Source organism: Theileria equi, chromosome 1 (genome assembly GCF_000342415.1).
Source record: "Theileria equi strain WA chromosome 1, complete sequence".
Classification (NCBI taxonomy): domain Eukaryota; phylum Apicomplexa; class Aconoidasida; order Piroplasmida; family Theileriidae; genus Theileria; species Theileria equi.
This window is the reverse complement of record NC_021366.1, coordinates 3,224,970-3,247,928: the sequence shown is the minus strand read 5'-3', so window position 1 is coordinate 3,247,928 and position 22,959 is coordinate 3,224,970. Positions and strand designations below refer to the sequence as shown.

Here is a 22,959-nt window from a genome sequence, read left to right as displayed (position 1 = left end):
TGTACCGCTTTAGCTTTAGACGGAATATTCTGAGGGACTCCATAAAACTTGGACAAATCCTTCGAGATTAGTGTTTCTTGTTGATGTGAATTTGCACGTCACATTTTGTCTTAATTTGTTTTTTGTACTATACTCTCTTCTATCATTGATTTTTAGGATCTTACCCTGTTGCATATACTCTAAAAGGCCATGTGGATTCTAACATTCCAGTTTACCAACAAGAGAGGAGTCTAGAGGGGAGTCTCCACTGCCTACCAAGGGTAGGGAGAGTAAACTACAGACGAGCTATTAGGGAGATAAATAGCTTATATCCACCATATCCTAAGGCACTTCCACCCACTCCCGTTGCTAGACTTCCTCCACCAATCTTAACAGGCGTAGAATTAATGAAACCAAGTATCTGTTGACCAATGCTCGGTGAATGATCAGGAGATTGTACCTTCTTAAGTTTGTCAAGTTCTTCCTTTAGAGGGGTACCCCTTAGTTGAGTAGTTCCTTGTCCAGGTACAGAATATTCAGACCATGTGAGATCTTCCTTGTTTTGTTTATGGTAGTACTTGTACGTGGTTTGATTATTTTTTATAACAAATTCAACAAGGAGGAGCTTAGACATATCTTGAGGATCAGCTCCTCCATAGTAATAAGCAGAAACACTCTCAATGGGATAATTAGAGGATATACCAGTAAGTGGAGTATTTCCCGTTCCATGGATAACTCCTTTCAGTTCAAAGAGACCACCCCTCAGAGAATGTTCAAATTTAGAATAGCCATCCTCAATAAAACTAGCTCTAACGGTTACACCTATGTCTGTACTTTCATCAGAGTAATTACCGAGATTTGAGAGATCTGGAATGATAGAAGGATAATATCCCAGATGTTGGAGAAGACCCTTGATTTTATTATCACTGTCATCGCTAGGATCTGTAGGTCTCTCATACTGGCATACTTCACTCCAGGTATTTCCAGATTTAGTGTTTCTTCTGAACCAAGATTTTTCACCAAAATCTTGCTGGTATGTGATTAGGAGTGGTATCCCTCGAGAATTTTTTGAATTAAAGTAAACATAAATAGTAGAGACACCTTTAACAGGTGGTAGTCCAACTTGATCATTTTTATCCCTGAAAGTGGCTACTGACATGGAAGAATAAAAATAACCGAATGAATGTGTGGAGTAGTTGCAAATTGACATACTATAAGGAAACACACGTATGCTTGTAGTAGCACAACCTGGGCATTTGTAACTAGTACTTCTACCAGGAACACCCTTCTCAGAGAGATCTATAATGTGGGAATTATTTCTGTTACAGTTCTGTTTGTCAAGTTTCTCTCTGAGATTACCAGTATTTATGCCTCCTTGCTGGCTCCAAGTATTATCACCTTCAGGATCAGTGTAATAATCACCATTTCCACTACCAAGTTGAATTAGGAGGGGATTGCTGAAACTTTTGTCCCCTGACTAGTAGTATACGGTTACACTTGGACAGTTTGTGAGACTAGCTCCTTCAAAACCAGTAGTGGCACTACTCTGACGTGTAATACTTTTAATGCTAGCATTTTCAGGAATTTGAATAAACTTCCTGTAAATTCTTAGTTCCTAGTCCTTTCTCCTCTGCCAATTTATAACCAGCATTTGTACCCTCATTCTTGTACCATTTATGAGTACTTCCACCATTATTGTTCACATATACTAGAAGAGGTGTGTTGGTGGCAGGATCACTAGGACCTTCCGGACACCGCAGAAAGAAGATTACTACCTCCTTAACATTCCATATTGGAAGTTCTTTCCCATGTATTTTGGGCTCCCCAGTAAAACCGGTTATGGTAAACTTCTTTCCTCCGTAGGTGTGCCTTTTGGCTTTGTAGTTATTCAAAGCCAGTCTACCGTAATTTTCAACCATTACTTTATGAGGAGATTCTTTCTTACATCCTTCCTTTATACAGTATAGATTATCATACTTTTCGGTTTTTGCCGAGACATCTATTGTCACAGGATTGAAAAGTTTACACTTGTGCTCTTGAAGTTGTTTCTCAGATGCAGATCCAAGCTCCCCTATAATAGTCCATTTACTATTATCCTCTTCCCCGTTATTACTAACAGGAACTATACTATTATAATCTTCAACATACACATCTAACATAAGAGGCCTTGTATGCTCTTTATCTTCGTCCCAGTAATATACTGTGAGAGTAAGAGTATAATCAAGGGTGAGTGTGAGGAGTTGGTAATCATCTTCAAGGCTAACATTTTTGTATCTAATTGGCCTTATACCTGAACTGTATGAATGATTGTATTTGATATATCTGCCAATAATTGGTTCATTAGTTACCACTGTCTCATCGCATGCACATTTGTACGTTACTGTCTTGTGAATGTCCACGATATGAAGATTGTGCAGATCACAGGTGAGTCTATTAAGTTTCTCTTTAAGTGCTTGAGTTGGGTTACCATTTACATAGTAAAACCCGTTATCTGGGATCCCCCTCCATTTAGTGTTTGTAGGTGGTTTTAGTTCTCTATGCTCTTTGTCTTGTTCTTCACTATCTTTCTCATTTTTTGCATCTGCGTTTTCATACAAATAATACTTTCCTTTATCTAGGATTCTGAGTAAAAGAGGTCTACTTATGTTCCACTCATCTTTCTTGTCATATACTTTACTGTAGTAAGTGTATACTTCATCTATCTCAGTGTGCGTTGAGGTAAGGTCCTTTCCACTCTCATCTTTAAGTTCTTCGCTACCATATTTTAGGCTAAGGATATTTACCTCCCTCCTCTTATGACGACATACTCTGTAGTGTGGATGATTTTTACCGTCTAAATTAGATAGAGAAGCTTTAAAATGGTTGTGTGTTGGACAATTTATAGCTCCAGCACTTCTGTCTTTCTCTCCATTTGGGCACTTCCTCTTTATGTTTATTGAGGACATTCATGTTACCTTCTTTCTTACTATCTACCGTACATGCCTTGAATTCTATCAGTACTGTCCACTCAGTATCCTCATCCATTCATTCATTCTCCCTCACAACTAGCTCACCGAGTGATCCTATGAGAATCTTTATAAGAGCCTCTTAAAGAGTCTACTGACCGTGTGGTGTCGAGATAACCAAAAAAACTACATTACGTATCAACAAACTATTCATCTGGGGGCAAGTCACAAGTAACTAAAATAAACAAATGATCATCTTTATGAGTCAAAGTAGTCCTCATATCAAAAGTCAACAGTTCAGGAAGACTGGTATAGAGACCACGACAACCACATTTACACCAATATCCCCAAGAACTCCAAAACCCATAACGTGAAGTAGGCCAAGAATCTCTATCCTTATCAGACAACTGACAAACAGCATGAGCGTAACTCTTTATCATTGAATGTCTCCTCGGTATGAGTCTCTCCCTCAGACTCTCCACTAGACTTTTACCCAGGGACGAATGGCCAGGGATGAGTGAGTAGTCTAGTAGCCCATTAAACATGACAGATTCCAGGTCATGCACTAAAATTCCTGATCTTCATAGACAATTAGTAGAGCCTCAGATTTACCCAAAACTTTGCATCTAACATTCTTGGTAAAGGAAGACTTAACGCTCTTGCATGCCACCTTCATTCCATTCCATGTCCAGTATCCTAAGGACTTAAAGAATCCATAATCCTTAGTAGGCCATTTACTCCTATCATGCTCATACTTGGAATAGGTCTTAAGGTAACCATCTCCAGTAAAAGCTAGGACAATCATTAAAAATTGTGAAGTAAATGTGTTAAAAGAGGAGATAGCACCACCATCCTTGTCTTTACAGCATTTACAGGTACAGTCTCTACAAGTGCAGTTGTCTTTGCATAGTTCATAGTTGGTTTTACAGCATTGGCAGTCTCTGCAGTTATTGTTGTTGCAGCTGCAGTATTTACCTACTTGCTTACCAGCTCCAGCATATGACACTGCCTTTAACCCCTCTTCACAAAACTTTAGGGTTACAGTAATGATTCCAGCATTTAAACCACTACTCTTGATGGAACCAGCTACTCCACTATCAGGGTAATGAAGTGTAACAAGGCACAAGATCATTACGGTAATATGCGGAATTGCCAAGAACCAAATGTAATTCCAGTTAATATTTTGACCTTTCCATTCTTGATCTGGACCTTTGCCTTCAAATGAGCATAAAGCTGCAATAATAATACCAGGAACAGCACTCATGAACAGAACAACCAGGTCAATAGTGTAACCGGTTCCAACATCAGTCAACTTATAAGGAGCTATGGCAGGGTAGAAGGCATATATACCACCCATTCCAACCATGGCCATAAGAATTGGAGACCAAGCCTTTGGAAGACCCTCACTTAGAGAAGCAGATTTAGTATCACCATTAGCACCAGCAGTACCCGAAGGATAATAGGCAATAGTCCACACTATGGCAGAGGCTGCTGAAATCAATATTGCTATAATAAGCTGCCAGAATATAATCCTGTAACTGACGTTCGACCAGTTATACCTCTCAGCCAACTTAGTAAAGACGAAATAGTAGACAGAAACTTGGATACCAGAGATAGGAATTCCTACATTGAAAAGGGAAGCATCTGTACTTGCCACAGTCATTACAGTGGCCACATTCAGTCCATAAATAAATGAAGCCAATACAATAGCCCAGTAGTAGGAGGTGAGATTTCCCATTTGACCTCCAGATGTAAATGCATAGAGGAGTAGAATGAAGGAAAAGCACAGTGTTACGTTTGTAAACGCGGCAAGGTACCTGAAACTTTCCTTGCAGCCATTGCAGCCATCTGTCCAAATGAGTACTATGTTTATGATAGCCATTCCAGTAAACGTTGCCAGTTCCATAGGATTATGGACCATGTTAATGAACGAACTGGCATGCTGTTGCGGAATTTTAAATCTATCAAGTGCAAACTTTGCTCCAGTTAAAGCCACACGGAGAGACTGCAACAGAGTCAGCCCTGCCATAAACATGGCGCCTTTCTGAAGTCCTCCATTCTGTGCCATCTGTCATCTTGTGAGCTTACCTGTCATTCACACCATTATATACCATATCATTGGCTATAAGTTGAAGATATCCTTCCATTCTCTACTAGGGAGTTTAGTGTTCCAGTATCCCTCATTTCAAGATGCATGTTTAAGTATCTTTCACATCCTTAAGGTTTCATAGACGGAGTGTAGAGTTGCTGGAATTAGTAAGTGATGTTATGAGAACATGCATGCAATAAAAGGGGAAATGAGTATCCATGCCAAACAGCTGCAGGATATAGTAGACAATTATCTAGCAATAGAAGAGCGGGTCACTGTGAGTATACAAACTCCTATACTCTGTATACTCGCAAGGCTCCTCTATTCACTTCGCTCATAGAGTCTCCATCCCTATTTCATTCGTTACACTCACTCCATAGTGATCTACTACCTAGTCTATCCTTCTTCTATGGACTCCCTACGGTCGTCTAGTACTCCATACAGTCGTACCGAGAGTCCTTCAACACTCTTGTCCTATTGCCACTTGCAGTGTCAATAAAACACTCGTCTACCACCATCTAGAGACGGTGGCGTGATCTCCAGATTCCCTGCGGTCATCTGGGCATAGCGGCTGTACTGAGCATTGCTCATGCTGCGCATTACGGTATCATGCTCTGGATAATCTCGCGTTACGACGTACACACCTTGTACTCTGCCCCCATTGGCATACACACCTTCTCCATTATGATGAGCTGGAGCGTCTAAGGCCCTTTGGTCGCTATTGGTTCGATTTCCACATTTACGACTTGTACAAAATAAATCTGCTCTAAAAATTACGCTGGTGGCGCAAGATGGAAGTTGTGGTCACTGGTGGTCATATGGAGGCCAGCGTAAGCCTGGGCGACACTGTCATGGTTTACGGCTTCAAGGGCATCGTAAAGTATCTACATGGCGGCTGTGGGCCAGCTCAAGGGGCAATTGTAGACCCAAAATCCATAGTTGGCGTCGAGCTAGACAAGAGGATCCCTCAGTGTACAAATGGGACGTTTAACGGAACGCAGTGCTTTGTTTCAAACAGTGAAACCGCACTTTTCGTACCTCTACGGTCCGTGCAAAAGTACAGAGAAGATGAAGCCGCAGCAACGAGAATTCAAGCCAATGTGCGAGCGTTTTTGGGGAGGCTCAAGTTCCTAAAGGAACTCTCCTTCATCTTCTGGGACCACATGGAGAATCTACAAGAGTTTAAAACGCTAGACACGAAAAAGTTTGTTCAATGTGCATGCAAAAGGTCACCAATCGGTGAATTTTCATCCGACGCCCATTCAGCTTACATCAACATTCAGGAATGTGTCCGTGCCGATCATCGAGTACATTAAAAAGAAGTACTCGGACCAGGGTAGTCTGTTAAAGGATCCAAGGATTGTTCGCAAGAGACGTTTTTCAGACACCAGCTACGAGTTTACCGTAAAGGACTATCCTCCCTCAGACTTCAATGGTCCAAAGTTGGGTAATATTGTCACCGCAAAGTTCGCCCACGAACTCCTGGACATGTACAAGTCCGGGTCATGCGTAAGTTTTTCTTCATGCCCATTACAATGTTCAGATTGAGGTGCCCATTGACTACGCGCAAAAGATTCTGTTAGACATGCTCTCTTGGTATCAGAAAAATGACCAGGGAGCTATAAACTATATCAATGTGCCTCCTCACGAAAATAGCAACTTGATCCTTGTGGGAGATCTCCATGGTCAGTTGAATGACCTATTGTGGATTTTTTACAAGTTTGGGCCGCCGTCTAGTAGGAATGTTTACGTATTCAATGGAGATATTGCAGACAGAGGTATGAACGCTTCTAACATTTTCCTACTCTTATTTGCCTTCAAACTAGCGGAACCAAATTCTGTAATCATAAACAGAGGAAATCATGAATCTGATGATATGAACGAGTCATATGGATTTACTAGAGAGGTAAAAAAGAAGTATGACGGACACATTTATAATTTGTTCCAAAGAGTATTCTGGGAGTTGCCTTTGGCTGTTGTCATTGAAAACAGAATTATAGTTGTGCATGGAGGTCTTTTCCGCCATGATGATGTTACTCTGGATAAGATAAATGCTGTAAATCGCAAACGCGGTTGTCCAGCATCTCCAGATTTATATGATGATAGCATTATGTTTGACATTCTCTGGTCGGATCCTCAGCAGAATAAGGGAAGGGATGTAAGTACTAGAGGTGTAGGGTGTATTAGGTTTGGACCAGATATCACAGATAATTTTCTAAAGCTCAATAATTTAGAAATTTGTATTCGGTCCCACCAGGTTCCACCCACGCTAAAGGGAATTGATATTGCACATGGTGGAAACTGCGTTACTCTTTTTTCAGCCTCAAATTATTGCCAAACTACTCACAATACTGGAGCAATTTTAATTTTCTCGCAAGGTTTAAAGTTTGAAGCACATGAATACATGTCACCGCCACTGGAATCTATACAAATGTTGACAAATAACACCAACAATGTTACAAATAAGATTATAGAAGCTGCATTGGTAAGAGAAATGGAGGCACAAGACACTACGGACACACTTTCCAGGAAATTTTTGGACGATGTCCTCTTAAAATTATCGGAACTTATTTGTGAAAACAAACAAAAGGTTTGGTTGTATTGCTATAAGCATGATATTAATAAAAACGGAGCCATTTCACCAGAGGTATGGAGAAATGGTCTATCTGAACTGGTTGGAATGACAGTCCCTTGGCTGTTTGCTGTTAAGCTTTTCAGGGCCATAGATAAAACCACAGGTTTAGTTCACTATAATGATATTTTAAAAAGTATATATATCGGCTTTGAGCCTGTTGGGTACAACCATGAACATGTAAAGAGGGAATGTATAGCCCACATGTTTGATACCATGTTACAGTCTGACCTCAGTCTTAAGGAAATCTTAATGATATTCGATCGCAATTTGGATGGTCTCGTCTCATATTCTGAGTTGGACGAGGCTATAAGAAAGTTGAATATTGGACTTTCGAATCCGCAGATAAAGATTTTAATGAGGACCATCTTTTCGAGTTGTTTGGATGGAACTCAAGATGGAAAAGCTGACATTGTTGAGTTTTTGAGTAAACTCAAGGTGATTTATTCCGCTTCCATTCGGTATAATGCCAAGGAGGAATGGATGGAAAAGGCGCTTCCAGCGATCGGGCGTGTAATTTTATCCAACAGAGTTGAGACTGCTGCCAGGTACTATAACCCTAGTCAAGCTCCAGACGAAAAGAGTATTGAGATGGGTAAGCAAGAGGTCAATAGAAGGAGGTCATCCGCCATACGAGCATTCGCCTTGTTTCAAAAGTTCCAAGATTACGACAAGGCAGGAGAGGGAATTTTATCCCTTGATGATTTCGTAAGAGCGCTAAAGTATATGGACTTGAGCAAGGTAGAAGAGGAGCTGGGATTTAAACTCACCGACCATCACCTGGCTGAAATTGCACGAATGGTTGATGTAAACAACTCGCAAAAGATAAACTATCTGGAATTCCTTCAGGCGTTTTACGTTGTTGATCAGAGCAAGTATTCAGTCGTCAATGAGGTATTTCATGTACGCTTACATGCAATATTTACAGATGTGGGATCACATTTGCTCAACCATGTACAAGCACAAGAACAGTCTGAAGCAAGCCCTTTATCACTATGATGTCAACCACGACGGAACAGTTTACATTCACGAGTTCAAGGAAGTCCTCTATGCCCTCAATGACGTCTTGGGAGGAACAAAGGCGCCGCTCACATTCGAGCAAACCGAGGTTCTGGTGGAATGCATGGATACAAACAACGAAGGCATGATCCTCTACAATGAGTTTCTCGATTCCTTCAGGCCCATGTACAAGAGTGATAATTAACCCTCCACCCATAATGCCAGTACATAATCTTTATACATGTCTAACAAATGGCCAACCGGTCTGAAAAGAAGCGTAACGAAAGGGAACGAGTCTTGGGAAAGTATTACAATCTCGTAGCTTTGCTCTCTCTGGTGTGTATGCATTAATCTGTGAATGCCGCGTATATGGACGATCATAGGGAGTTGTAGCTGCTAACTCGCTTGAATGATGACATTTATGCATTTAATATCATGGGAGTATCGCGTTTGTCCGCAAAACACGACGGTGAATGGCTGATGTCGGAGGACCGAGATGCAGGGGCCACCAAATTATCGCAATGGATTAAATGATGGCTATTTTGGCGCTGTCATGATTAGGATGAGTACCAGAAGGCTAAGCGGCCGTATGGAATGCGAACTACGGAGTAGTGAGCAATGGCGAACAGACGACTACAAGGAGTACTGAAACAGGTGACCTACCGATGTCGTTAGACTAGGTAGTAGATCACTATGGAATGAGTGTAACGAATGAAAGAGTGATGAAGAGATGCTAGGCATCGAGTTGTGTATTCGTAGGTAGATGGAGGAATAAGTTACCATTATGAGATTCTCCATTAGTCTCTTTCTTAGACTTATTAGGAGTATCTAGAAGAATGGAGGAAGGATAGGATTAATGGCAACTTTATGAACGTAGCAATTATAGATGAAATGGCTAGTACACAGAGTATAGGAGCCTAAATGGTCACTATAGACGAGAAGGGTGGACTTGGAACTCATGCATAGGGCGAGCGCATAGGGATAAAATGATTGATGCAACAGAATAGATATGCGAGGCTACTGTTGACCTATGGAATGCGTAAAGGGAGAGTAGTGTTGATTATATGGCCGAATAATTTATAGAGGAAAAGTTGGAGAGTCTGGTCAACATTCATCTATACTGACCATTCTGCTCACACCAGTTGAGAGGTGGTAGAGTGGGATGAAGATTCTGGCATTGCTATGGACGGTATGTTTGGTAAGATTGTGTCATGGTGGAGATAATGGTAAGGTAGATGAATCCCTCTTTAATGTAGAAGATGGAGAAGATAATGGGTTTAAGGTTCTTAAACTCACAGCCAAGGAAGGTGTTGCTGTTAACAAACTTACCTATGGAGATGAAATAGTTTGGGAAGAAAAGGATCTGACGTGTCTCTCAGCTGTCTTGTACTTTGATGTATACGAACATACTCTTACAATTTTAGAAACAAAGAGTTTATTTAGTGGTAATAAATACACTGTCTATAAGTACTATGACGATAAAGAATGGAAGAGTTGTAAGGAGAAAGACCATAATGTTGGACTTAAGAAACTAAAGAAGAAGTATAAGCATGCACTTCCTGCCACTCTAGACCTTGTCACTCCAGATAGTAAGAAGATTGATGTGCATATGGAAAATGAATCAGAGGTATCCTTCAAGGGGTATTATCCAAAGAATTACTCAAAAATAACGTCTGTTGTTGACGACCAGACTTCGATATGGACTGCTTCTGGAAAGGAAAAGTTTGTATTCGCTGAACTATCGTCCAAGGGAGAGTCCTCTCTACTTTTAATCCTTCTTAAAAAGGCTCTTAATAAGTACTTTGAAAAGAACGCTGATGGTAAATGGACTCCCATCAAGAAGGAGGACTTTAATAATAAGCTGAAGGATCTCAAGAATGGTGTTACTAAGCAGTCTTTACATCCTTCTTCTTCACATTCTTCTGCTCCATCTCAGTAATGACTCACGGATACTCTCTATGGATATAATGCAGTATGCTCTCCCTACCCTTGGTAGGAGGTAGACTCTCTATGGTCGTCAAAATTTCCTCTCATTTCACTGATACTATTCATAAATCATAAATATTTACAGGTGATTTGGTCTTTGACATTTCTAAAGAGCCTTTTGTCTGGTACGCTCCCATTTACACTCTTTGGGTGTATCTGGAGAATTGCCATTGTGCTATTTGGATATTCTACAAGTCTCTCTGGTATTTATAGCAGTCTCAAACTTGGTGTACCCTTTAGCCTGTCTAACGACTTGTTTATCATCACAACAGTTGTAGCTGTAGGCTCCGCGTTTTATGATTTCTTCTACAAACTATTTTTGGTCATTCCCCTGTATGGTCTATACAAATTATCACTCTTTGTCTACAAGTGGGCCACTACTCCGGGACCGGAACTACCTCCACAAGAAGAACCCAAACAGAAGGTGAAGTATAGAAAGATTAGAGCATAGGTAGTCTAGTTAGTAAAGCAATGAACACTATGACTGTGCCCAGTGAACAAAGGGACACCGACTACGCACGTGACAAGCACGAAGGAAACGCTCTATTTAACGCTGGAGATATCGATGGAGCAATTGAATGTTGGTCAAAACCCATGCGTTCACTAACCTTTATCCTAAGCAAGGGTGAAGATTTTGGTGCCACTCCTGGAGATAGTCCAGAGAATTCCACAATTCAAGACAAGTCTGAAAATGGTGACTCTAAAGGTAAAGAACCCACAAATTGGGAAAAGTTTGTTTCGTTATACGTTGCTCTATCTCTAAACCTTTCCTTGGCATATCTTAAAAAGGGAGAGTATAACAAGTGTATTCAATACTGTGAATCTGTATTAGAACGTGAGAAGAATAATGCAAAGGCGTTCTTTAGAGCTATTCAAGCCAGCATTAAACTCGGAAATTATAAAAACGCACAACAATATTGCAAACAAGCCCTCATTTATCATCCGAATGGAGAAGACTTCCAATCACTCAAACAGCGTATCAACTCCTACATGCTCAAGGATGAAAAGGCACGCCAAAAGGTTATGCGAAATATGATCAAAAGTATGGACGACCCTAGGATAACTAAAAAAATGTCAATAGTTTGCCACATTCTTGCGATTATCAACAAGCTATGGGCACTCGTATTTGGAGCCGCTAAACACTATTCACATAAATTATTTGGGCTAAAGAGTAAAATTTTCTAACTTTTATTAAAACCAACTATACGACATGCAAAGTGTGAACTGGGGAATCAAAAATGACAAACGCGAGTGAATTGTTTATAGAATTTCTTCCCTAATTTCTGAAAAATCTCTGACAAAAATTGGCATCCAATGGTCCTTTATTCGTTTCAATCTACTTGTGTCAGCATCCACCAAAACCTAAATAGTGCTGTTATGAAAATAAATGACAAACCCTGGGGATAACGGCACCAAGATCATCCAAAAACGTCTCAGACACCTTTGGACCCATTTTGTGTACAAATTCTCGTACCTGTAAACATTTCCATCATAAACACTAAACATACCAGTAGCTGAAGTTCGGTACGCATAGTGATTAACTCTCTTTCTGTCTCTCTCCATGTATTTATCTTTCCAATCACAATCAAGGGAACAACATGCAGTTGCCTCAGCAATCGGGGTATTTTCCTAGCGTACTTCAAGTTTATATAATAAAAAATCGGTAATGTTACCATGCATGCCAGGGTAACCATTAGAATCTTTTTGAGTTCCACGTAAAGCCAAAGGCCTAACAAAAACCCGTAACAAAAGTTGAAAAGCGGAACAATCACAATCAGAACTAACATCTTGTAGCTAGCTACCACATCTGATGCATCGAGCTTTACTGAGCTATTGTTTAAGGCTTTTATCCTATGACGTTCAGCCAACACCTTTGATATAGCATAAAGTGGGAACCACAGGGGAGCAAAGGAGAGGCCCATGAGAACATAACATCCAAGGCGAACGGTATTCTCAATAAGGAGCAATATTGCCGAGTGCAACGACTGCTTCAAAAGCCATACTTCTCCATCACGCAAAAAGCTGTTATCCAGTCTCTTTTGATATCCAGAGAGATGTTCAATCAGTTGTTGAGTTTCAGGGCTATCCTCATGTTTCCAAAAAATTGTTGATATGATCTGCCTGAGCTCGAATGCAATGCTTGTGGGAATTAAACTCCTCTCTGGTGGGTATAGACTCGCGCACAAATCGATCCATTCCTTTATGCGGATATTAGGAGCTGTAATCATGCAGTGTTTTAATCCTGTTTCAATCTGTCCCAAAATTTTGCTTACTGTTGCGCGTCTATCCACCTGAAATTCCTCGATATCCTCCTTTGTTATAGTTATAGCATTTCCATAGTAAATTGTTGCGTACGATTGATCATTACGAAGGTTATTGCTAATGAGTCCAACGGGAACGATAACGACATCCTCAGCTCCGTCCAAGAGGGAATTGAATGCCATGAGAGCAACTCCAGGCTTCAGGGGGAGAAGGTTTGTTCTATCATGTGACCCACCCTCTGGAAAAATCACAATAGCGTTACCGTATCTCAAGGATGCTGAAACAGCCTGGTATGCCTCTGATTGGTCAACCTTTGGTACAATTAAAAATGGCTCCCCATGTTGCTTATCGGAGCATGTTTGAGGGACCGGTGATTCTAGTATCAATTCTGTATCAGAAACAATATCGCGCACAGGTATCCTATGTGGTCCAAAAACTATCTTGTCACCAATACTTAAATCCACCCGGAATTTGGTGTCTTTCCCGACCAACACAGTGGAGTCATTTTCCCATGTGATTGTTCCAACTCCGCTATATTTTAGGTCTTCTGGGCGGTATACTGAGATGCAGCCAGCTAAGGATGCCAGGGTACCAATAAGCTTTCTTTTGAGAGTCTTTGCTGCAATGATGAAGCTAATTTGTCTTGGTATTGCGTAAATCAAGAGTGCTGCGTCGAGAAACTGGTTGTTGTGGTTCCCAACTACAATCACAGGCCCGTACAAGGGCAGTCTTTCTTCATGTATAATGGTAATCTTTGTGAAAATGGAGCGTACGACGATGCTGGAGAGCCACTTGATGAAGAGGTAGCAGTTGAAGACGCGAAAGTCGGAGGACGTAATGGTCATCATGTTTCCTCAGTCTCTTGATTCAAACTTTGACATCTTGCGTACGCTTTAAACTCTTTGACTCGATGATACAGTCGCAAATCCCAGAGTTGCCTTCAGCCTTTCCTCTCTTTTCGGCGCGCGATTCTCTGCCAAAATCACATCAAACTGTAGCCTTTCTGTCCACCAAAGTCCGGATCTGAAGCTCCAAAAACGATTAAGACACACCGACACTGGCGTCGCCGTTAAATGATCCACAAGTGCATTTACTCTCACAAACGAGATTCTCCGTCCCAAAACTCAGCCTTTTAAACCAAAATATCGTAACTCTGCATTAAAATTTGAAATAAAAGGCCGCGTGCGGGAAAATGGTGTTGCCGTCGGTTCCTCTCGCCAAACTGCACATCCACACACAATTTCTCGTCTCTTTTACGCAAAGTCCAAACATTTCGTCTCATCGCCGTGGAATCCGCCGCAGTTGTCAGTCCTAGCGGTCCGAGCTACTAGACAAGGTGGTCGTTGCAGGGGATTGAGGGTGTGATTATGGCAAGGGCGTTTTGACGACATTCTGGCTAGTGTGAGCTCGAGTAGGAGGAGCCAATCGATAGGGGAAGGACAGGAATAACTGAGAGTTGGCCAATATGCTGATCACCAGGTCGTGTGTGAATGTGTACAGTCTCCCAGAGCTTCCATTACGCGGTCTAATGCTCAAGACTTCTTCCCTAGTGGAATCTGCATCGCATTCTCAACCTGCTCTGACCTCTGCACACCCCTTTCAGTGCACTGGAAGAGCACATTTTGGCTTCTGCTTTGACAGAATCCCGGCATACAAACCGTCCAAAGAAGACCAGCATCACGAACTCGATGACGTCAGCAAGACATCCATAAAGACTCTTCCATTCCCGGAAGATGTAAAGGATAAACTCTTTGAGCTTGTCAAGACAACGACGAGGAAAAAGGATATCGACAACATTGGTGCATACATTTCCAAACGTTTAGCTGCCAGAGCATGCGCAGAACTACCGAGAATATTACCCTCAGGTTAGCCCAAAAATTAATGTACAAGCACATCTAGTTCTCCTCGATCGAGAATCTGAATCGCAACCGTTTGATGAGCAAAAGTATTCATCAAATCCGAAATTTAGAGAATTTGTAAATCTCTACAAGAATCGCTTTGGATCCAATGAACAAGCGCAAATTGAGCTTTCAGAAGCTGAAGATGCCAGGCACAAGGTAATGTTGTTTACTAGACAATATCCGGTGTACATTTTGCTCACACTGCATACACGAATGTTCAGAATGCACAAATTAGTTTCTCCCCTCAAATCGCAGTTGCATATACGGCTCACACATATTTTGGGCATTATGCAGTATTACTTCGTATATTCAGCGAGGTTTGTCTTTATTTCCCCAAATTCACGTGTAGATTAAAAAAAGAGTTCCGGATGCAAAAACAGGAAAATGGCTCTTTTACAACGCTGGACCAGGCTCAGCTATAGTGTACGTTGTTGGCACATTACAATCAGTTTTCAGGGCTGCAAATACCATATGGGATCTAAACAGTTCTACAGACGTCCTTATAGTTGAGGGTTCGGAAAATCTCTCAAAAGTTTGTCAACACCTTACTCCCGGTTTGTCTATATCTTACATTCCATCATTTATAGAAATAAAAAATATCCGGTACCAATATGAAGTTTATGAAAGTACAGAACTGTTCGATGTCGTCGTTCTTCCGTACTGCATGACCAACATTGGAGGAACGCAGTCCAGATCACTGCTAGTAAAGAACCTCTGGAACAGGCTTAATATAGGAGGAATGATGGTTTGTCCATATCTCTATTATTAAACTATTCAGGTAATAGTTGAACCGGGTACACCGACTGGATTTAGAATAATCCATTCACTGAGGGAAATGTTTATATCGCAACTCAAAAAAGGCAACTTTCACTTTGTGGCACCGTGTCCACATGAAGGGATATGTCCCATGGCATTAACTGGAAGAGATTGGTGTCACTTTTCACAAAGGATCTTTAAAATCCCGCATTACATTTACAAAAAGGGTGCAAAATCTAAAGCTATAGAGGATGAAAAGTTTTCATATATTGTGGTGAGGAAATCTTCTGGACCACGAGATACCTTTGACGATGAGAACCACGCAAAAACTACCGCTGAAAAATCGTATTTTTGGCCCAGAATAGTTCTGGTATGTATATCTATGGATCATCCCTAATATTTAGCCTCCCCTTAAACTCGGAAGGAGAGTCCTCATAGACGTATGCAGTGCTCCGCATAATTTCAAGAGACTAATCGTCCCAAAAAACAGTCCAGAATCCGGTGGATACAAGTTTGTATAATTGTCTTAACACGAAAATTATTTAGGCATGCAAGAGATGCCATCTGGGGTGACTTGTGGAGATTTACGCAACGAGAAGAGAAGCCAATCGCAAGAGGATATACGTCCGATAATGTGAAGGAATACCTACTCAACAAGGAAGAAAGGGAAGTTGGAAGAAAAACGCCCAAAAAGGTGAATGAAAAACTAGAAAAACAAATAGAGGAAGAGATGATACGCAACTATTCTTCCTAACTGTAGACTATTTCTTAACTAGTAAATTACTAAACTTGTTCGCCAAGTATATTCAATAACACATTTAGGGGGTTATAACTCCATTTGAGCTCTATATGACCTGAAGAATTTCTCTGCTGGATAATATCTAGTGGTCTGTTCCTTCAATTTTACTCATGTTAATACCTAGTTAAATTTGGACTCACTACCTATTGTTTGCATGTGACATGATTTTACGCTACAGATCGTATCAAACCCTGATTTCGTTGGTACCGTGTCATCCATACCTCCTGCACTATAGCTTCCCCTTTTATAGACATCCTCAATTCAACATGCATCAGTCTCTGTAGAGTCCCTGGAATGATACTCCTTTACAACATCTACTTTGTCCTTTAACCATTGTCTAGACCTATAGTCTTTTGTCATGCCTATTGTCTCTTCTTTACATAGTTACCACCATTCATCCATACTGACTATTCTGCTCACACCAGTTAAGACATTGGAAAAGGAAGAGAAAGGTACACAATGATGATCAAATTATGATGGGATATGGCCAGAGGGAAAACTGTGGATGTTGACATTTACAGAGGTTATGATGGAGACGACAAAATTCAATATTTTAATGGAAGAAAGTGCTATACTAGTAACAACGGAAAGGTATTCATCAGCCAAGTATTTGGGGCAGGTAGTACCAACTACAAACAACTCATACATACTCCAGAAGACGGTAAAGTTGGAACCATAAAGAGTCAGTATTATCTTCAATTCGTATCTCAACCATCCAATGAAACTAGTTTAACTGTATTCTATAGTAAAGATGATATAAAACATGAGACACCACTCATTGTTCAATTTGGTGAGAATAATTACTACATTACTTCAGATAGTACCCACTGGAGAAGTACTGGCAACATAGGCGTAGACCATATAAAGAAGAAGTTAGATGAGCAAAATTGTAAAAGACGCGGTTATCATGTTATAGACATTTCCAAGACAGGTAATCAACCTTATCCTTGTCCAAGCAGTTGTAATACTGCTACAATTGCTGTATCACCTCTTCAAAGATCTGATTATTCGTACTATACACATACTATTCATGGTAATATTGGAGAATTAAGAGAGAATGAAAAAGAACAAACTGGATTTAATTTAATTGGTAGAATATCCAATGCATATGTCTATTGGTCACAATGGGAAACGAAAAAACCTCTCCTTATATATTTGTCCGATGGAAAATGGTATAAAAGAAAAGGTCTGGATGAATCTATTTGGGAAACAGTATCTACAAATAGACCTGGTACTCTCTCCGACAGTACTAATATTTCCAAGATTCTCATTGAGTATTATTCTCCTACAGTTACAATAAATGTTGGAGACGGAAGGGGTCTTGAAGATAGAGGTTCAACTACATACAAAGATCAGGGTTCCCTTGGAAGAGAAGAAACTATTAATATCACAAGACATGATATAAAACTAGATGAAGGAAGTACTGAATATACTAGTTTTGTTAACTATGTTAATGATAGACCTGGTTTTAAAACTAGGGAGATTAAGCATAATAGTAACACACTAGATGGTATAAAACCAGATTATCCTCTCTATGCCATTACAGCATACTATTTTGGTCAAGATCCTTCAGACGAGAAGAAGCTTCTCCTTGTTGAACTGAAATTAAGTGGTGGTACCACATTTAAGTACTATCAAAAGGATAAGAATGGAAATAACTGGACAGAACTTAACAGGGGTGAAAAAGGAACTGATAGGCTACAAAATAAAGATCTAAAGGATAAACTTGACGCTCTTAAGAGGGAGCACGTCTCTGATCCACCTGCATCTGGACCTTCTGCAGGAGCTAAAGCAGGTTATAGTACTGCAGGTGTAATGACTCCATTGGCCACCGCTGAAGCAGTAAACTATACACTTGACACTGGATGGAGTATAATTAGAAGGGTACTTGCAATATTCACTGCTGTTGTATAGTAGACTCCCCCTAGACTACTCTCTTGTTGGTATACTGGAATGCTAGAATTCACATCACCTTTTAGAATCTAAAGAACGGAATACTATCCTCACAACAATAAACAGTAGAGGAGAGGATAGTACAGACAATGACCCAAGAAGAACAGAAACAACTAACATGAAACAAAAACAAACCAACAAATTAAGACCAACTAGTCAGTACCCATTCATATCAACAAGATAACAATCTCAAAATAAATCTTGAAAGATTTGTCAGGAGTAGACAGATACATGCATCTATATAAATTACCGTGGTACTATGGATTTTGTTGCCTATTTTCAGATAGCTTGTGGTAAGTATTTGCGACTGGTGCTTATCATGCTTTTGACATTCCTTAGAACCTCAAATGCCAAAGAATATAATTATATTAAGCGTACCAAAGCGTCTATAAAGTATTTAGAATAGGCCCAATATCCTGCACCGCCTACGGCACCACCGGTTCCAAGTGTACCACCACCCGTAGAGATAACTATCTTCCACAGTGATGTTTTACATTTTGTGTCATAACTATCAAGAAGAACCCATAATGGAGTATATTTCTTATCAATATCACTATTGTCATTCTTAGGCTTCTCATTTGGTTCCAGTGGGACCCAGGGACCATCATCCGTTCCAAGAGGTTTCTTATACCATGCGTCAATATCAGCTCCTGTACCGGGTGTTTTCTTATACTTAAAGTTCATTACCAAAGGTTTTCCATCTTCAGTAGAACTGCAATAGTAAACGATGACTTCAGGTACATCAATAAAAGGTGGAGGAAGACCGTCAAGTTTGACAGAGTTTTTAGTTTTATTGTTTAAAAACGAAGATATATGAAAAGTTCTTCCTCCACTCCGTAAAGTATGTTTATATATTGCAAAGTCACCGAGTTTTTCACCACCATATTGTTCTTCCTTGGAAACATCTGTTACCTTAAGCAGTTTAGGCTTATGTCCATCATTATCAAGACTTTCATAATCTGAACCTTCATGACAGTAAGTAGCATCAGAACTCATCCCATCAGTAGGTCTTTGTCCAATGTCTATAACAGTTACGCGGCTAAGTCTGCAATTCAGGAGGTTGAGCTTTTTCTGGAGAGTGGACGAGTCTTTAAGTGTTTCCTCCTGTGAATTATCAACCCTTTTCCAGTCTCTGTTCTGTCCATCCTTACTACTATTCTCATACCACTCAGACTCTTCAATACCATTCGACTTCATAATCTTGATCAGGAGTGGATTACCTTTATCCTTAAGGGGTCCCCAATAATATACTGAGACGGATGTAACATTCTCCATGGGAGTAAGTCCATTGAGTATCCCAGTAATCTTCTTTCCTGTTTCATATATAAATCCAGATACTGTAAAGTAACTTCTAGGTCTAATAGTTACGGTATGATCATATCTCTCATAGTTTGGTGGAGGATCATCCAGAATACCTCCAGGAGTTTTGACAACCTTTACATTTTGTGGAGATGGAGTGCTTTCAGGACTTTGGTAGGTTATTCCATCGCCCTTGTTTGATATATCAATTGTCACCTTGGGAGGTGCACAAGTGCTAGTGAGGGTGTTAAGTTCAGTGAGGATTTTCTCATAATCATCGGTTTTTGACGAAGGTAGATAAACTACCCATTTCCACTCATCACTATCACTGGTAGTTTTCTCACTTTTGTACCAGTTATGTTCCGGTGATCCTCCAGGCTTATGATAGTATATGAGAAGAGGCTTATTATCTCTATCCTTTGAGCAGAAGTAGACTCTCACTTCATCCACATCTATAATGGGTGGATCTCCAATTCCAGTAAGAGGCGTTTCACCATTCTTGAAAGAGAGTATGTGGAACTTCCCCCCCTGATTGAGAACATGTTTATAGACACTGTAAGTTCTAATAGGAGAGTCCTTGTATACCTTTATCTTTGAATGACCATGGTTGGTGCCAAGAGTCCTCTTATCAATATCGTCACATGCATCATAGTTCTCTGTACTGGTAATAGTAGGTTTCATACTTAAATCTATTATCACTGCACTGTTAAGCCGACAATTTAGGAGTTTAAGCTTTTTCTCAAGTCCATCGGATTCCCTAAGTTTGTTGAGTTTTTCACCTTGAATCTCTGCCCATTCATTCTCACTAGACATAGTACTAATATTTTCATAGTAAGCTTCTTCAAGGTTTCCTTTAGATCCCTTAGTAATGATCTTAATAAGAAGTGGTCTATTTCTCTTCTCTGCAGGAATAGGCCTCCTAGTAGGGCCCTCTAAAAAGGACCAGTAGTAAACTGAAACAGAGGTGACGTTTGGAATAGACGATCCTTTTATAATCCCAGTAGAATAACCCTTATAATTCACCTGCTTAAGGGTAAAGTACTCACTTGTTTTATTAGGTATAGTGTGAGCATATCCAGTGAAGCCCTGAGGACTCCTACTATTGGGAGTTACCTCAATATTTCTGTAACCATAAGTGTAATCATAATAAGTACTATTCCATCCGATGACAGACCTTTCAGAAATGTCAATAGTGACAGAAGGCGGGGGAGGAGCAACAGTTCCTTCACTAGCTTTAATTCCATCAACGGTACGATCACTAACACCATTACCAACAGCATCACCGTCTAGTGGAGATAGAAGAGCAAACATTTCTTCTTTACCAGCCTTAGTAATAACTAGAGCCCTTTCACCGTGAGCATTAGTAAACGTACTCTGAGTATCACCAGCATCACCAGTTAAACTAGTAGTAACACCAGAAATAGAGCCTACTGCACCAGTATTTGTTGAGTTATCTTTACTATCCTTTTCTTTACCATGACTTCTGTCGTCTGGAGTATAATTTTCTTTATTAGGGAGAAATACATTGCCACCGTTCGAATTTGTCATTGTTAAACTAATTTGGTTATTTGACTTGGTATTCTCTACTATATCCATCGTCCCGGCTCCTAAGTGCCTCAAATTCCCTACATATGTTACAGTATCTGTATCTACAACACTTCCACCGCTGGTAATCTCTATATTATTATGTCCGTTGATGGATCCATTACCGGATGATGTTTCCGTACCAGCAGGCTTTCCAGTTATCCCTATATCTAAATAATCAGGCTTTTCTTTTTTATCAGGTTTAGTTATTTTAAAATAATTGTCAACATAATATTCACCTTGGCTACAGTCTCCTACATCCATACTACATCTATTGTTGAAGATATTCTTTAAAACACCTCCAGTCGAGGGAATATTAGGTTTACCTGTTGTCACACGTTTTTCACATCCTTCTATTTCCAAACCTTTTAGTATTCCCTCAAGAACACTCACTATTAGTACTTTGTTTATATCGTCTGGTCTGATATTCTCTAAGACATTCCCAACTTCTACCCATTCATTAGGGTTTTCTTTAGAATTCCTTTTATACCACTTACTATCATTACTTCCATGAGTGATATGAATTAATATCGGTGTGTCATTTTTGGCACATTTCGGAAAATATACGGCAACATGAGTAATAGACTGAATCGGAAAGGAAATACCATGTATCGTTATATTCTTATTCCCGTTCATGAACCTACTGATTGTAGAGCTGATACCGTTTGGAAGAGTATGAGTGTATACTTCGTAACCTTCAATCCCACCGCTAGCCTTAGTATTGTTCCAAACATTAATTCTGTGGTTACTTGAACAAACTTCCTTGCAACGGTAGTTGGTCCTTTCCCTCTTAGATATATCAATGGGAATAGCATCGTATACTTTACACGCATACTTATCTAATATGCCTAAAACTATTCTTTCAAGTTGGTAATAATTATGGGTCGAAGTTTTAAATTTCTGTTTCCAGCTGTTTCCATTCGGCTCATAAAATTCATAGCGTCCGGAAGTATGTTTAAGCTCAACCAGGAGAGGGTGTTTCATATTATCATCACCTTCTGCATAGTATACAGTCATAGAATCATATTCCGATTTAAACAAACTGTCTTTGAATGGAAGAAATTTATTTCTATGCCATGTTGATAGAATATGCATTGAACCACCAAGAGATTTGTGTATAAATGCGGTGTATCCTTGACATGGTGTTTTATTCTTCAAACTCACAGATATTGTGATATATTCACAATTCGCATGACTAGGACTAGATATGTAAGGTTTCTTAAAGTCTTCTTTTGACGGATGACTGCAGTAACTTGTCCCAAATTCGGCCCCAATGTTAAGTATTACAATTTTCTTGAAGGTGCCATCGAATATTTTTGTAAAACTAAAATCATGGGAATATGGTGATTCATTATATTTTTCCCACCATTCATTATTTAGACTCTTTTTACGGAAGTGTGTCTCATTCCTTCCGTTTAAATTAATCCCGATGAGAAGGGGAATGAGATTGTCTTCATCATTTTTCCAGTAATAAACGGAAACATGTTTACTATTCCAATACTCTTTGTGATCACCTAATCCTTCTTGTTTAGCATTTTTGTGATTTATTACTCCAAGATCGTAATAAATTCCATACCAAGTATCAGGTGGCAATCTGTGGGTGTATAATTTGTAACCAGTCAGCTGGTTGTAGGTAGTAACCCTCTTTGGGTCATCTTCCTTTATTAGAGTTATAGCACAGTTTTGATGGTCATAGTACGTGGTTTTTTTGTGCCTTCCTGTTGTCTTACTTATGTCTACATAGACATGGTATACCATTTATAATTTTTCCTAGA

At 39.9% G+C, this 22,959-nt stretch overlaps 10 protein-coding genes across 10 annotated transcripts; 5 read left to right on the top strand and 5 right to left on the bottom strand.

Annotated features, from left to right (window-relative positions):
* Nucleotides 1-274: 274 nt before the first annotated feature.
* BEWA_032410 (hypothetical protein) lies at nucleotides 275-1,138 on the bottom strand (the record flags this gene model as incomplete). The annotated part of the gene is made up of 1 exon (XM_004829997.1): nucleotides 275-1,138. The coding sequence occupies one exon, from the start codon at nucleotides 1,136-1,138 to the stop codon at nucleotides 275-277; it is 864 nt and encodes a 287-aa protein (XP_004830054.1).
* Nucleotides 1,139-1,556: 418 nt separating this feature from the next.
* BEWA_032400 (hypothetical protein) lies at nucleotides 1,557-2,924 on the bottom strand (the record flags this gene model as incomplete). Its single annotated transcript, XM_004829996.1, has 1 exon — nucleotides 1,557-2,924. One exon carries the CDS (start codon nucleotides 2,922-2,924, stop codon nucleotides 1,557-1,559), a length of 1,368 nt encoding a protein of 455 aa, XP_004830053.1.
* Nucleotides 2,925-3,489: 565 nt separating this feature from the next.
* Nucleotides 3,490-4,992, bottom strand: BEWA_032390 (hypothetical protein; the record flags this gene model as incomplete). Its single annotated transcript, XM_004829995.1, has 1 exon — nucleotides 3,490-4,992. One exon carries the CDS (start codon nucleotides 4,990-4,992, stop codon nucleotides 3,490-3,492), a length of 1,503 nt encoding a protein of 500 aa, XP_004830052.1.
* An 812-nt stretch (nucleotides 4,993-5,804) lies between these two features.
* BEWA_032380 (serine/threonine protein phosphatase family member protein) lies at nucleotides 5,805-8,849 on the top strand (the record flags this gene model as incomplete). Its single annotated transcript, XM_004829994.1, has 4 exons — nucleotides 5,805-6,217; nucleotides 6,297-6,522; nucleotides 6,557-8,539; nucleotides 8,574-8,849. The coding sequence occupies 4 exons, from the start codon at nucleotides 5,805-5,807 to the stop codon at nucleotides 8,847-8,849; spliced, it is 2,898 nt and encodes a 965-aa protein (XP_004830051.1).
* Nucleotides 8,850-8,896: 47 nt separating this feature from the next.
* BEWA_032370 (uncharacterized protein) lies at nucleotides 8,897-11,081 on the top strand (the record flags this gene model as incomplete). The annotated part of the gene is made up of 2 exons (XM_004829993.1): nucleotides 8,897-8,980; nucleotides 10,716-11,081. 2 exons carry the CDS (start codon nucleotides 8,897-8,899, stop codon nucleotides 11,079-11,081), a joined length of 450 nt encoding a protein of 149 aa, XP_004830050.1.
* A 20-nt stretch (nucleotides 11,082-11,101) lies between these two features.
* BEWA_032360 (hypothetical protein) lies at nucleotides 11,102-11,815 on the top strand (the record flags this gene model as incomplete). The annotated part of the gene is made up of 1 exon (XM_004829992.1): nucleotides 11,102-11,815. One exon carries the CDS (start codon nucleotides 11,102-11,104, stop codon nucleotides 11,813-11,815), a length of 714 nt encoding a protein of 237 aa, XP_004830049.1.
* Nucleotides 11,816-11,820: 5 nt separating this feature from the next.
* Nucleotides 11,821-13,740, bottom strand: BEWA_032350 (glycerol-3-phosphate acyltransferase, putative; the record flags this gene model as incomplete). Its single annotated transcript, XM_004829991.1, has 3 exons — nucleotides 11,821-11,992; nucleotides 12,027-12,104; nucleotides 12,139-13,740. 3 exons carry the CDS (start codon nucleotides 13,738-13,740, stop codon nucleotides 11,891-11,893), a joined length of 1,782 nt encoding a protein of 593 aa, XP_004830048.1. The 3' UTR covers nucleotides 11,821-11,890.
* Nucleotides 13,741-14,420: 680 nt separating this feature from the next.
* On the top strand, nucleotides 14,421-16,303 carry BEWA_032340 (mitochondrial small ribosomal subunit Rsm22 family member protein; the record flags this gene model as incomplete). Its single annotated transcript, XM_004829990.1, has 8 exons — nucleotides 14,421-14,757; nucleotides 14,792-14,949; nucleotides 15,015-15,110; nucleotides 15,143-15,347; nucleotides 15,381-15,538; nucleotides 15,572-15,919; nucleotides 15,954-16,060; nucleotides 16,096-16,303. 8 exons carry the CDS (start codon nucleotides 14,421-14,423, stop codon nucleotides 16,301-16,303), a joined length of 1,617 nt encoding a protein of 538 aa, XP_004830047.1.
* A 528-nt stretch (nucleotides 16,304-16,831) lies between these two features.
* Nucleotides 16,832-18,262, top strand: BEWA_032330 (hypothetical protein; the record flags this gene model as incomplete). Its single annotated transcript, XM_004829989.1, has 1 exon — nucleotides 16,832-18,262. One exon carries the CDS (start codon nucleotides 16,832-16,834, stop codon nucleotides 18,260-18,262), a length of 1,431 nt encoding a protein of 476 aa, XP_004830046.1.
* A 402-nt stretch (nucleotides 18,263-18,664) lies between these two features.
* Nucleotides 18,665-22,942, bottom strand: BEWA_032320 (hypothetical protein; the record flags this gene model as incomplete). Its single annotated transcript, XM_004829988.1, has 1 exon — nucleotides 18,665-22,942. The coding sequence occupies one exon, from the start codon at nucleotides 22,940-22,942 to the stop codon at nucleotides 18,665-18,667; it is 4,278 nt and encodes a 1,425-aa protein (XP_004830045.1).
* Between the last annotated feature and the right edge of the window lie 17 nt (nucleotides 22,943-22,959).